Source organism: Lissotriton helveticus, chromosome 3_1 (genome assembly GCF_964261635.1).
Source record: "Lissotriton helveticus chromosome 3_1, aLisHel1.1, whole genome shotgun sequence".
NCBI lineage: Eukaryota > Metazoa > Chordata > Amphibia > Caudata > Salamandridae > Lissotriton > Lissotriton helveticus.
Window position 1 is genome coordinate 1194297472 of NC_136061.1, and position 14703 is coordinate 1194312174.

A 14703-nucleotide genomic window follows, 5' to 3' on the forward strand; every position below is an offset into this window, starting at 1 on the left:
TTTCTGCCAACCTTTCTGACTTACATGGCATTCTTCTCTGAGAGTTCCATGGCACACTCCCTTCACATCTTCCTGTGCAGATAACATAACGTGTGTGTTTGTAAAGCGCCCGTTCGCACGTAGGCATCTTGGCGCTGAATAACAGATGTTTATTGTTACCCAACTCAATGGTGCTCATTTTATCAATCTCAGATGGATGAAAGGCTGAGTGGACCCACAGGGATTTGAACCTGTGACCATGAGTTCGAACACAGGCCCCCGCAGTGGACGCATTAGTCCACTGAACCACCAGACCCGACCTTTAGTGTCACTCTTTACGTCTTCCTGTAGAAATAGTGCTTCCCTTCACATCTTCCTGTACAGCCAGTGTTCCCCTTTGTATCTGTAACAGATAGTATTGCAATCCACAGTCTGTAGCAGGCACTGTTCTTCTTTACACCTGTCTGTAGCATATAGTGCATTTCTATAATAGGCCTTAATGTAATAGTGTTTCTATGCACACCTTTGCACAACTGATGCAATTCCTCTCTTTAACTTAGTGTTCTAGGGCACACTCTCTTGTACCAGATAGCAATTCTTTTCACATCTCCCTGTAACTGGCAGTGCTGAGCAGCTTCTCTTCATAATTTCCTGTAACAGTTTGTGTTTGTCTTCACAACTTCGTGTAACAGATAGTGTTGCAAGGTACAGCTTCCGAAGCAGCAGTGTTGCTGTTTACACCTTTCTGTAACAGATATAGTATCTCTCGAGATCTTTGTATGCCAGACAGTGGACACTTTCCTGTAACAAGTACACCTGAAACCTAGGATTTCACTGCCTGGCTGAGGTCAGAGTATTAACCACAAGACTTGTCTCTCTTCCTCAGGGTTCGCGCTGCCCCCTGCTGGCCTGCCTGTGCCCGCTCTCTTCCCACATCACCCGGAGCTCCCCGGAAAGCACTGCCGCCGCCGGAAGGCGCGCACCGTCTTCTCCGACTCGCAGCTCTCTGGGCTGGAGAAGCGCTTCGAGCTGCAGCGCTATCTGTCTACACCCGAGCGGGTGGAGCTGGCCACGGCCCTCAGCCTCTCCGAGACACAGGTATGGAAGCACTCGGCCTAGAGCGGCACCCAACAGTGCTTTAAGTGCGATGGAAGGTGTGTGTGTGTGTGTGTGTGTGGGTGTGTGGGGGGGAGGGGGAGTTAAGTAGCACCGACTCCTGCGTGGCCTCTGCATCGAAGGGCGTGGCCTAATAGCGGGGACTTGAATCCTGTGCTGCACAAAAATTCATTCATTCGGAATCCTGTGCTGCACAAATTCATTAATTCAGATTCCTGTGCTGCACAAAATTAATAATTCATTCATTCAGAACCCTGTGCCGCACAAATGCATTCATTCGGAACCCTGTGCTGCACACATTCATTAATTCAGAATCGTGTGCTGCACAATATTCATAATTCATTCATTTAGAACCCTGTGCTGCACAAATTCATTCATTCGGAACCCTGTGTAGCACACATTCATTAATTCAGAATCGTGTGCTGCACAATATTCATAATTCATTCATTCAGAACCCTGTGCTGCACAAATTCATTCATTCGGAACCCTGTGCTGCACACATTCATTAATTCAGAATCGTGTGCTGCACAATATTCATAATTCATTCATTCAGAACCCTGTGCTGCACAAATTCATTCATTCGGAACCCTGTGTAGCACACATTCATTAATTCAGAATCGTGTGCTGCACAATATTCATGATTCGTTCATTCAGAACCCTGTGCAGCACACATTCATTAATTCAGAATCGTGTGCTGCACAATATTCATAATTCATTCATTCAGAACCATGTGCTGCACAAATTCATTCATTCGGAATCCTGTGCTGCACAAATTCATTAATTCAGAATCCTGTGCTGTGCAAATGCATTCATTCGCAATCCTATGCTGCACAAATTATTCATTCATTCAGAATCCTGTGCTGCACAAAATCATTTTTTCAACAAACAGTTGTTTCACAAAATCATAAGCAACAATACATTTACATTTACGCCATAGCATTTTTTTCTGTGCGTTTAGCAAAAGTAAGTCTATAAAAGATTTGTGTTTGAGAAAATATTGGTACTCATAAAGAGCTGACACAATTTTTGAGCCACAGGCTGCATGTTTTCATGCTTTGCATAAGAAAAGCAGGTTATAAAAAGACAAAGGTGCCTTCTGGATTGCGGAGTGTGAGAGGCTAGGAAGGTTTATGCATTTGTTCTAACAAAATCCAGTTGCTCTGTGCTTCTGAGAAAAAGGATATCATTAGCCTAGAGTTTATCACAGCGACAGATGCCATGAACTAGAAAAAACAAAAACACTCAAAAGAACTTTGCATCAGTTGTAGTGAAGTGCCGGTACTCTCCAATTAAAAGTATAGCATTTCTCTTGAGAAGTGCCGGTACTCTCCCTCTAAAAATAAAAAAGTGCCAGTACTCCGTACCAGACAGTACCGGCCCAGTTAAAGCACCCCTCCCCTCAGCGCCTTGAGACCCTCACGGGTGAGTTGTGTGCTCTACAAATGTTATGATTGATTGATTGATTGTTCCACATTTAGAGCCTGCACTCTGCCTACCGCCCCTGCTGCCCCTGCAGATTCCGCAGTGTGCACTTTCAGATCACTATCAGGTCAGCATATTTTTGGATTAGCTGATAATCGTGAATGCAGACATAACAAAGCAGTCTCTACAACCTTCCATCAAAAGCTCGCCAAGTTTATATACGTTTCATAATGAGGGTGAGAGCAAAAATGGAGGGCCTGATACAGACCTGTCTCAGCACCTAAGGGCATATTTACAAGTGGATTGCACCACCGAAACGTCACTTTTACCGACGTTCCGTTGGCGCAGTGATCTGTACCATATTTACAAAGTGGCGTTAAGACACTTTTTGTGGCTTAACGCCACTTTGTAAATATGGTACCTTTTCACGCCAGGATCTGCATGAAAGGGGTGTGCAATGGGAGTTGCTGTGGGTGTTCCATTACAACACACATTGCTTTTGACGCCGCCCCAGATTGACAGGGATCAGTAAATCCGAGGCAGTGCCAAAACTAACGCCATGCAATAGAAGGCGTTAGAATGCCTAAAAAGCAAAAACGATGGGAAATAAAAGTGATTCTCCTCGCTTTTGCTTTTTTAGCACACATAGAAAGAGCAAAACACCATTAATGAATGTTTATGTACAAGAAGGTGTCCATAAACAATCATTAAATAATGATCATTTGCTACTTCTATGTGTGCTGCAGAATGCTGAATGCAGCAAACATAGAAAAAACAAATCGCCATTATTGTTTATATGCTGGAAGGTTCCCTCCCTGAACAAAAACAATCATTCCCTGCAACACAGGCACCCTTGCACTATGGCGCAAGGGTGTCTGTGTTGGTGCTAGGCAGCTTTTTTTAGCACCAGCGCTAGGGAAAACACAGAGGTGCGCCATATTGTTGTAAATACAGTGCATTCTTGCGTTTTGGAAATGGCTGAACGTGGTGCTGCCAAATATGCTCCGCCGTGCTCTGCCATTTCCTTGTAAACATGCCCCCTGGTTGTGAGACCTGCTGGTGCTGAGCACTGACAGAAACTGGCCAACATAAAGCCCTGCATGTTAGGAGAAAAGATACATTCCCATAAGGCCCGCATGCCATTCTGGGAACAGAAAGGAGCCAAGGACTGGTACAGACTATTTTTGTGCTAAAATTGTCCTGGTTTGCCTGGGTCTTCCCACACCCTTACTGCTGATGCCCCATGGAAGGGTGTGGCATGCTCACATCGTCTCATGCTCTGTTTGATTGGTGTCCCATTCCAGGAACAGCATGAAGCAGGAAATATAGGCGGACAAGTAGCAGGCTGCGCCTGCTATTAGACTTATAATATACCTTCCCAGGAGTACTCATGTCAGCGGGAAAAGTCTGGGGGGGTGGAGGAGGGGCAGTCTGGATGTGGTCGATTCCACCAAAAGTACTATGTCAGGAGGACGGATGTCAAGGTGCATGCCTGTCCTGGGGGTCAGTGGTCTTTTAGAAGGCTGGTTAATTGGCTTAGGACAGACAGCCAGCGATAGAAGTGCTGTTGTGATTAGTTGAAAGACAGGAATGCAGTACACCTATGAATAGGTATGTAAGCAAAAATGCAAGGTATGGGGTGCTTAGAAGCACACAGAGACACATACCACCCCCCCAAAATGTAGGTCAGAAGCAGGGATGGTCAGAATTGTAAAACATTTTTTGCCACGTGTAACAGGCATACTTATGGGGGAACAAATTAGTTTTGTGTGTATTTTACCTAGGTGGTCATCTGCATGAACAGATGACCAACGAATTTCGTTGCATGCCCTGATCGCCAAATACGATGCAGCGCACGCAATTAAATTCATTTTGTTGATTTAAATGTCTACTTACCAGCATTCATCCGTATTCCGGTGTTTACTACCCCCCACCCTGACCCACCTCAGCCCCACGTCACGGCCTGGCAGCACGCCCTATATGGGCCGCTACTGTCTACAGGGTTTGAAATGTGATTTAGAGATCACTCTGGGATGATACATCTTGGTTGGCTGTACGTGATATATGGAAGAGCTGCTTTCGGTGTGGCGTCACTGATTCCATTAGGGTGGTGCCACAATGCATTCTGCCTATATGAAAGTTACTTTAATATTGCTTCAATAAAGAGGTATGAAAAGGGTCCAGTGCAGTGCCGCCAGTGTTTAATTTGTAGAAAAGTAAGTGCTAGTGCCCTTCGCAGGAGGCCACTGCAGCCTGCACTGCCCATTGCCCCTGCCAGCACTGCCACTAGCACCAATACAACTAGTAACAATTGCACTCTTACAAGTGTGATAATTCAGACTGTTCCAGGTCACCCAAAGCTGTAAGAAATGCATGGGTGGCAGGACTTAATAGTTTTTAATGCATGTTGAATTATTAAACACTGTTGTGTTCATCGCAAAATTAGACAGACAGAGCCACCATGTGGTGGACTGTCATTAGTGCCAGTGTTCAGAATTAAATGGCAGTGCGGAGCACCAGAAACCACTGGCTCAAAATAACCACTGAGTGCCACAGCAGTAAGGGCAGTTTCACTTTGTGATGTCAGTGCAATAATGGCAGACTCCAGTGCGATGTCACAAAGGTGTGGACAGCGTCCAGTGTGATATCACTGCTCTCAGCTAGGGAGCTGCCAGTGAGAGGCAACAGACGTAAGCTCAGCTCCAGTGTGATATAAGGGCAGCTCCAAGGTGATGCTACTCCAGTATCAACAGTGTAGGATGCAGTATCACTGCAGTAAGAGCTGATACAATTTGTGGTGTCTGTGCTGTTATGGCAGATCCTAGTGCTGTGCCACGGCAGTAAGGGAAACCTCCAGAGGGATGTCACTGCAGCAAGGGCAGATTCCAGTGCAACATCAGAGCAATAACTACTGCTCCCATTGTGATGTCACTGCAGTATGGGCAGCTCCCAAAGTGATGTTACTGCAGTATGGGCAGCTCCCAATGTGATGTCACTGCAGTATGGGGAGCTCCCAATGTGATGTCACTGCAGTTTGGGCAGCATCCAATGTGATGTCACTGCAGTATGGGCAGCTTCCAATGTGATGTCACTGCAGTATGGGCAGCTCCCAATGTGATGTCACTGCAGTATGGGCAGCTCCCAATGTGATGTCACTGCAGTATGGGCAGCATCCAATGTGATGCCACTGCAGTATGGGCAGCTTCCAATGTGATGTCACAGTAGTATGGGCAGCTTTCAATGTGATGTCACTGCAGTATGGGCAGCTTCCAATGTGATGTCACTGCAGTATGGGCAGCTTCCAATATGATGCCACTGCAGTACGGGCAGCTTTCCATGTGATGTCACTGCAGTATGGGCAGCTGTCAATGTGATGTCACTGCAGTGTGAGCAGCTTCCAATGTGATGCCACTGCAGTACGAGCAGCTAATGGGCAGCTGTCAATTTGATGTCACTGCAGTCTGGGCTGCTTCCAATGTGATGTCACTGCAGTATGGGCAGCTTTCAATGTGATGTTGCTTAATCAGAGGTAAATCCTAGGGTGATGTCAAGTCAAATGGGGCTGCTCTCACTGTGATGTTAAGGCAGGCAGAGCAGCTCCTAGTGCAATGCACTTGACGTGTGGGGACTACTGCAGTGTCACTGCACTAAAGGCAGATCTACACTGTGATGCCAGGGTAGCAATGTCACTGCAGTAACGGGAGTCACTAGAGTGATGTGTCTAAAGTAAGGAAAGTTCTCATTGTGCAATCACTGCATTAAGTGCAACCACCATTGTGATGTTACTGCAGTCAGTGTAGCCATCATTGTGATGTCACTGCAGTAAGTGGAGCCGCCAATGTGATGTCACTGCAGTAAGTGCAACCACCATTGTGATGTCACTGCAGTAAGTGTAGCCACCATTGTGATGTCACTGCAGTAAGTGGAGCCACCATTGTACTATCACTGCAGGCAGTGTAGCCACCATTGTGATGTCCCTGCAGTAAATGGAGCCACCTCTGTGATGTCACTGCAGTCAGTGTAGCCACCATTGTGATGTCCCTGCAGTAAATGGAGCCACCTCTGTGATGTCACTGCAGTCAGTGTAGCCACCATTGTGATATTACTGCAGTAAGTGAAGCCAATATTGTGATGTAACTGCAGTCAGTGGAGCCAACATTGTGATGCCACTGCAGTCAGTCTAGCTAGGAAGCTGCCAATGAGATGCAACAACAGTAAGTGCAGCTCCCATTGCATTGTCACTGTAGTTAATCGAGTTCCTAGAGTAATTAAAATGCAGTAAGTGCAACGCAGCATAGAAGTTACAAAACGCCATTCAAAGATTGTTTATTGCAGGACACCGTCCTGCACATAAACAATCTTCCCCTGCCACGTAGACACCCTTGCACTATGGTGCAAGGTGTGATGATGTCCACAGTGACCACAGTAGCAGGGCACTAGGACCAGCCTGAGGTGGGACGAGGGCGGGCAGAAAGGGAGGAGCTGGGGGGCTGGGAGCGGCAGTTAGCCGTTAGCCCACGAGGAAGAAGCATGGGAAATAAAGGAGCTGTGACCTGCAACCCGTGTCTGCGTGTATTTGTATGACGCAAGACACTACATCTGGCGACGAAGGGACCTCGAACACACACGTGTGTGAAGACGGCTAACCAGGTGCACACCCGGCGGCGATCGACTAGCCCCAGAGCTCGCCCCACGTGTAGGGGTTGGAGCATGTCACTGCGCCTGCCTACCGGGAGCCCACCCCAGCGGCGAAGAAAACCAAGCTCGCCCAGCGTGTGGAGGCTTGAGCGTTTATCTACAGTGCCCACCGAGAGCCCACCTCGGCGGCAAAAGTGCGTTTATCTACAGTGCCCACCGAGAGCCCACCTCGGTGGCAAAAGTGACCATAACACGAAGAAGAAGCGAAGAAACTCCCCTACCTGAAAGAGTGACTCCGGCGGTGAATCGCGGCTGCAACTGACAAGCGGTGAGTGGAGAGTGGAAGCACCGAGTGAATGAGTGGCTCCGGCCGAAGAAACGAGCAGAAACGACTGAAATCTCGCTGAAAACGAGATTCCCGGTGGCCATTTTGAAGTCAGGCAATATTGACCAATCCCCTGTGAGGGATCATCGGCGGCCATTTTGAAGTCAGGCAAAGAGCCTGAAACAGCAAACAAGCACTGACAAGCAACAAACAAGCATTGGCAAGTAACAAACAAGCACTGGCGAGTGCAACAAAATAACAAACAAGCACTGGCGAGTGCAATAGAAGCAATAATAAAGCACTGACAAGTGCAACAAAAGAACAAACAAGCACTGGCAAGTGTAATAAAGACAATAAACAAACACTAGCAAGTACAACGAAAACAACAAACAAACACTAGCAAATACAATACATAAATGTAGGCAACAGCAAATAACGACAAGCAAGCAATAAGGAAACACGACAAACATGAGTAAAGACAAATTCCAAAATAAACTTTCAACACTGCGTGAAGAGAAATAATTTAAAAAAAATATATATATATAAAGAAGCTGAGAAAATAAATGATCCAGAGGCAGGAGTAGACAAATATCAAGGAAGCCGTCTATCATCAACCAAGTCATTGGATAACACAGGAAGCAAAGAAAACAGTCCTGTGACTGTAGCAGATCGAAATCTTCCTCCCTCATGGCAATGGGAAAAGCAACACAGCGATCCAATCCCTACATTGAAGTGCCACCCCCAGTGACACCGAGTGACACCCAGAGCTTGGGTCCTAAATGGAACCGGTGGCTGGAATCACTGGATTATTTTCTTGACGCCACCGGTGAGCGAAGAGATGGAAAATGCCGTATACTACTCCTCCAGTTGGTGGGTCATGAGGGCCGACGTTTAATCAGAACATTTTCTGAAAAGGACACAGAGACTTATGAAAGACTCCAAGAGACGCTACGCGCCCATTTCAACGCAAAGGACGACGTGGATCATGAACGCATCGCCTTCAACACAGCACGGCAGGAACCAGGAGAATCATTGCCAAACTTCATCACCCGGCTGCAAAGTCTGGTACAATGCTGCCACTTCAACACATTTACAAATGAGGACGCAGTTCGACTCCAGGTAATCGAAGGCTGTTCAAGGTCTGAGACAAAGCACAAGATTCTTCGAGGGCATTTGTCGCTAAAGGAAATAATCAGGAAGGCCGAAATTGGAGAGCGGGTCAAAGCAAGAGAACTATCAAAAGAATTGCACCTATGTGCAAGACACCAAGACTCCAGGAAAGAGACATCTCTAAAGTCTGTGAATAAAGCCCAAGAAATAAACAAAACCAGAAACGGGGAGGGTGAAGACGGATCAGAGATAAGACAACGGGCGAGACAAAGTAACATGAAGTACTTTGAGTCAACAATACAAAAGACCGGGACGATCCAAGAGTGCGACAGCGTCACTGACATGACCACAAGGAGTTATCCAACCTCAAGGAGTCATTCAACATATGGTGCAAGCGATGATGAAACAGATGAAGTGTCAAGTGGGACAGATCGCACCAATGGACCAGGTGACAGCCTGCCCAACAAATGTGCAAGAAAGGAAAACTATAGAAGACTGGACCAGTCACGTCAACACTGGAAATCGGTACATGATCACACCCGTAACACAGATGTCAGTGCACAAAACAAGCGGGAAGAAGAAGCAAACTGGATAAGACGGACTGATCCACTCAGACACCGGGAAGAGGAAGACGAACGCATCCACGACATCCGAGACAATGAAGAAACTGAGAGGAGGCCATTATCATCACACGAGAGAGGCAGAGATACAATACCAAGTGGTCAAACACAAGAAATAAATATGTGGTTATCAAACAATCTCTCCAACAAGATGACACCGAAGTCACTTCGTTCGAGAAAGGTACCTGGAGAAACATCCCACAGAGAACTCCGACTCTAGGAGCAGCTCGTCACGGCCTACTTGTTTCAGAAATCCTCCATTCAAGACACACTCAAAGGAACGATATCAAAGGAAATCGACAAAAGACTCCTCTGATTCAGAAAGCACGTCTGTTCGATCCCTCGAGTCGACCGAGTCATGGTCCCGACGACGGCCATGGCGTCAACCACCTGAACACACCCCAGAACCAAAGGACACTATTCCCATCAAGAGTAAGGTATCTCACACCAATGTCCCTGAGTACTCAATCCCTCCACAAGACAACCAGTCATGTCAGTCGCAGGTACATCAAGATATAAACAAGATACCTTCACCCCTGATGTGGTCATCGAGGCTGACCCAAAGGGCCTACAGAAAGAAAACAGAGATAGTGGACATTACCCACCGGATGGGAAAGGACCATCCAGTAACTCTGCAAGGAAAACCAGACGTGTTAACAGAGACAGATCATCATCAGATGAGAGAGAAACATGCACATGCGCAGACAGTCAAAGGGTTCACCAGTCCCAAACGTGAGTGGGAGTGGGTGAGACAACCAGTGGCCGCGAATGAGTCCCCGAACCAAGCCAAGATGGTCTTTTCAGATAGCGCCTCACCGTCTGGTATACATGACTTTGAACAGGAGGGCAGTGCTGCCCTCGACCGGACAAGACAAAAAGAAGTAAAACCAGATGCGGGTGCTCGGAAGAAAACCCGAACAACATCCCCTCATGAAGGAGATCGAGCGTCAATTAAACAAGAGCCACAAAGGAAGGCAGACTGCCAACATCAAGCTGAGCTTTTCACAGTCACCTCAGAAACTGAAGATAAGTGGATCACCCAGAAGCTGATTGGAAACCACCACGAACCTGAGCACATGAAGACCACGTGAGACGTCTCGCAATTCCAAAGATGCACTCCTATAGTAAAAGATGTTCTCGTCAAAGCAACAGAAAGCCACACAAAGGAAATGGAGATGCATCTCCATAGCTTAAACAGGCGGCCTGCAGACCCATGTGGCTGATTGAGGAACTATCAACATGTTTTACGCTAAGTTTATTTTGTTAACAAAGGGGAGATGTAATATTGTTATACAGTCTAGCGTTTCAACAAAACGGAACTATGATCACTGCGGAGGCCGATGGAAGACGACTCACCCGCAAAGTGACGTACTTTAAGAAGTGCAGCCCCAATGTCAAGGAACTACTGACTGAACCAAGAGTAGAGAGAGGAGAAGCAGAGACACTACCAAGTCGCAGTCAGGCATTGATAGAAATCACTGACGAGCGCGAGCCTGACGGTCAGGATCTTCAGGCGTGACCCAGACGGGTCACCACAAACAACCGTCTCGCCTGAATGAAGAACTATAAACAGACAGTTGACGACTAGAAAGAAGAAGGTGCGAACAGTTTGCTGTGTTTTTGTTTGATTTGTGTGTGTTTTGTTTACAGAGGGGGGAGATGTGATGATGTCCACAGTGACCACAGTAGCAGGGCACTAGGACCAGCCCGAGGTGGGACGAGGGCGGGCAGAAAGGGAGGAGCTGGGAGGCTAGGAACGGCAGTTAGCCGTTAGCCCACGAGGAAGAAGCATGGGAAATAAAGAAGCTGTGACCTGCAACCCGTGTCTGCGTGTATTTGTATGACGCAAGACACTACATCTTACACTACACAAGGGTGCCTGCATTGGAGCGAGGCACCTAAATGTAGCCCCAGCGCAGGGGTAAACGAAGGGCTGCACCATGTTCTTGTAAATATGGTGCAGCCCTGCGTTTCTAAAGTGATGGAGCGTGATGATAGCCTTCTTGGTTTAAGGATGCTTAAATATGACCCTTTGTCTCTTCCTCTTCCAGACCTCACTTGTCTAAGAGTAGGACAGCACCAAAAATACGCAAGCGTTTTAGAAATTTCGGGTGTAGGGTATTATGAACTCGATTTTGAAGGAAATGGGTGGACGCACTGGGCAACTTTCAAACGACATGTATTCCTAGAGTTGTGTTGCTCCGGTTTATTTCAATAAAACCCTCTGAAAAACTTTGGACGCCCCCCTGCCTTTGTGCCCCATCACCTCTTCTCCCCTTCCTTCTTTCCTTCCTCTCACCCTCCTTCACACCTCCGAAGGAAACTCCCCATGTTAGGCCGGTTGCCTCTATGTTTAAAACTTGTATTATAATCGCATTCATATAACGCTCACAACCTCTAACGAGGGGTTGAAGTGCCTGAGGATTTTCACATCTCTGATTCTCTTCTTCACTTCCAGGTGAAAACGTGGTTTCAGAACAGGAGAATGAAGCACAAAAAGCAGCTGAGAAAAACCCAGGATGACCCGAAAAACCCTTCGGGCGAAGGCTGCCTGGAGCTGAGCTCAAGCGAAACCGAACTCACGGAGACAGGCTCCGCCCCCAAGAGTCGCTTCCTGGTTGAGGAGCCCGACGACGACGTGGACATCATCGAAGACGACGTGTGCTCGTCACCACGTTTATTATGAGCCTTCTAGAAACTGTACAGACCCAATCCGACCAATAGGAACTGACGGGAGTTAGACAAGCCTTGAACTAAAGTAGAGCAGCGTCTAATAACTCCCTAGAGGGACAAGTCGAGCTGAAAGGCCTGGCAGGTACCGACCAGCCAACTGTAATGTTTTGTAAAATACAGATGTTCTTCTGAATCTTAAAATCTTATACAGATGTAGCACTTCAATGGGGTGTCCTTACAACCTCATGAATTATTAACAACTACCAGAAGCGTCATATATATGTAAAATTGTGGAACAAAAAACAGAAGTCAGTGGAATTGAATGACAGTTATTTCTACCGAACAGCTGAACTTCGCCCACAGGGATATACCACTGCAAGGGGCACTCCTTAACTCACTTTAGAGAAATTTGGTTTTACTGCATGCTTCTCTACTCAAGTATTTATTAGGTTGTCTGGGCATCCAAAACACGTGTTTTTTTGTCCTGCAAGCTCTTTTTGCTTATTTTCACGAAGCACTTATTTTTAAACAATGTATAATATTTAAGTGGGCACTTAGTCACATTCTCCCACATTGTTCATGGGATTACTAAATTGGGATTAAAACGATTTTTAAAGTAAAAATTTTTGGCTCACTCAGAAACAATGAACCAGCAGAAATGTATGTGGAAGAGAGTAACCGGCGATGAATGAATCACGACACAGAACTATCAAATAGTGTTTGCCTCCAATAGCATTCATTGGTATTGCTTACGAGCACCACAACAACCAGAACAGTTACATTGGTTGGAACTTTGGAACATTTCAGCCTACAAAGTGAGTATTGCAGAATATCTTTGGCAAGGTCTTTCATGGCATATCTTCAAGCCACAGAAAATAACCAGGAGGCAAATGTCCAGGGAAGAGGGGAATTCCGTAGAGATTTATTCACCCACAAAGCGAATTTCATTATGAACACAGACACAGTTATGGTGAATGATTTACACCATAATGTCACCCCTGAGGGAGACAGATTTACCTTCTCTAGAGCAGTGGTCTTCAAACTTTTTTAGGCCAAGCCCCCCTAGCAAATTTATTTTTATGAGTCCCCATCTCCCCTTTCCCGCCACCTGAGAAACATTTCTGGAAGCTTATTCTCTGCATCATTGACAGCCATCCCCAAATGCATTTTCCAGGGCATATCTGGTTATACCTGGAGAATAATATTAAAGATAATAAGAGTGTTTAGCAAACTGAAGACCTTAATAGCATATGGTTAGAGCGTCGTGGTCTTCTCAGCTGCGTATTTATGGCTGAGGTGGGGACTCAATCAATCCATGAGCATCTGTAGTGCACAGCTCTGCCGCCTCTAAGAGTATCTGGGTGTTGGGGTGCAAGGTCTCAGTCGAAAATTCAGGCCTTGAGTTTCTTTCTGAAGTCCGCCAGGGAGGGTGTCCAGTGGGGGAGTTAGGGTCCCTGGTGGTGAAAGGGTCCCTGGTGGCGAGAGGAGAGAAACAGCAAGAATAGGTCAAGAAATTAGCAGAAAAGCAAAATGGAGGGCAAAAAATGAGCAGAAAAGGCAAAAACATGGCCAGAAATGAGCAGAAAGGCAAAAAGATGGCAAGAAACAAGCAGAGAAGGCAGAAACAGAGCGCAAAAAACTTGCAGAAAAGGCAGAAAGAGGGTAAGAACAGTGCAGAGAAGGCAGGAACAGGCGGCAAGAATGAGCAGATAAGGCAAAAAGATGCCAAGAAACAAATGAGCAGAGAAGGCATTAACAGAGGAAAGAACGAGAAGAGAAGGCCCAAACAGAGGTCAAAAAATGAGAAGTAAAAAGCAAAATAGGGCTGTAAACAAGCAGAAAAAAGCAAAACAGAGGGTAAGAAACTAGCAGAATAGGCAAAAAGTGGGCAAGAAACGAGCATAGAAGGCACAAACAGAGGACAAGAAACAAGCAGAGAAGGCACAGGGCAAGAAACATGCAGAAATGTCAAAAAGAGCGAGAAACAAGCAGAAAAGTCAAATAAGGGCAAGAAACGAGCAGAGGAGGTAGAAACTGAGCACAGGAAATGAGCATAAAAGGCAAAAAGAGGACAAGAAATGAGCATAAAATGCAAAAAGAGTGCAAGAAATGAGCAGAGAAGACACAAATAGAGGGCAAGAATTGAGCAGAGAACGCATACATAGATGGCAAGAAACAAGCAGAATAAAGCAAAAAGAGGGCAAGAAACAAGCAGAGAAGGCATAAACAGAAGACAAGAAACTAGCAGAGAAGACACAAACATAGGGCAAGAAATGTGCAGAAAAAGCAAAACAGAGTGCAAGAAACTAGCAGAAAAGCCCAGCCAATCAATCCCCTGCAGCTGACTTTAAATCCCTCTTTTCTTAACGATTGGTGTGCACATGACTTTTTCAAAAGCTGCTGAGGCTTACCTGCAATTAATTTCTATCTGCCATCCTGAGAACCAGCAAAGCTGTAAAAGACAGAAGAGACAGCATTTGGCAGGAACCAGGAGGGGAAGAGTAGCACCCACAAGGTAAAAGGCAGCAAACAGGAAACCAAAGGGCGTAAACAGGAGGTGAAAGTCAACAGTGGAGAAGTACCTTTGCCGACTGATTACATTTTCCCTCTGATTGAATGACACAAATCAAATCGATTACAGCCAAACAGCTGAAGCTTTTTATGAATCCCAATACCTCTAAATGAGTAATAACTAATTGTGCACTCCACACCCTGAGGAAGTCCAAGCCCCTTCACACTGGCCTGATAGGCCAGTGTGAAGGGGCGAAACACATTTTGACTGCAACATGAACTTGTTTTTTTGGGATTTATGAATTTTCT

The 14703-nt window shown here is 46.2% G+C and overlaps 1 protein-coding gene across 1 annotated transcript in view; it reads left to right on the top strand.

The window, feature by feature from the left end:
* The window catches only part of BSX (brain specific homeobox), a 41847-nt gene extending 29951 nt beyond the window's left edge, over positions 1-11896 (top strand). Inside the window, exons 2-3 of the mRNA XM_078683875.1 lie at positions 866-1077; positions 11669-11896. Of these exons, the coding sequence (XP_078540001.1) occupies positions 866-1077; positions 11669-11896 (440 nt within the window). The remainder of the gene's footprint in view (positions 1-865; positions 1078-11668) is intronic.
* The last annotated feature ends 2807 nt before the right edge of the window (positions 11897-14703 follow it).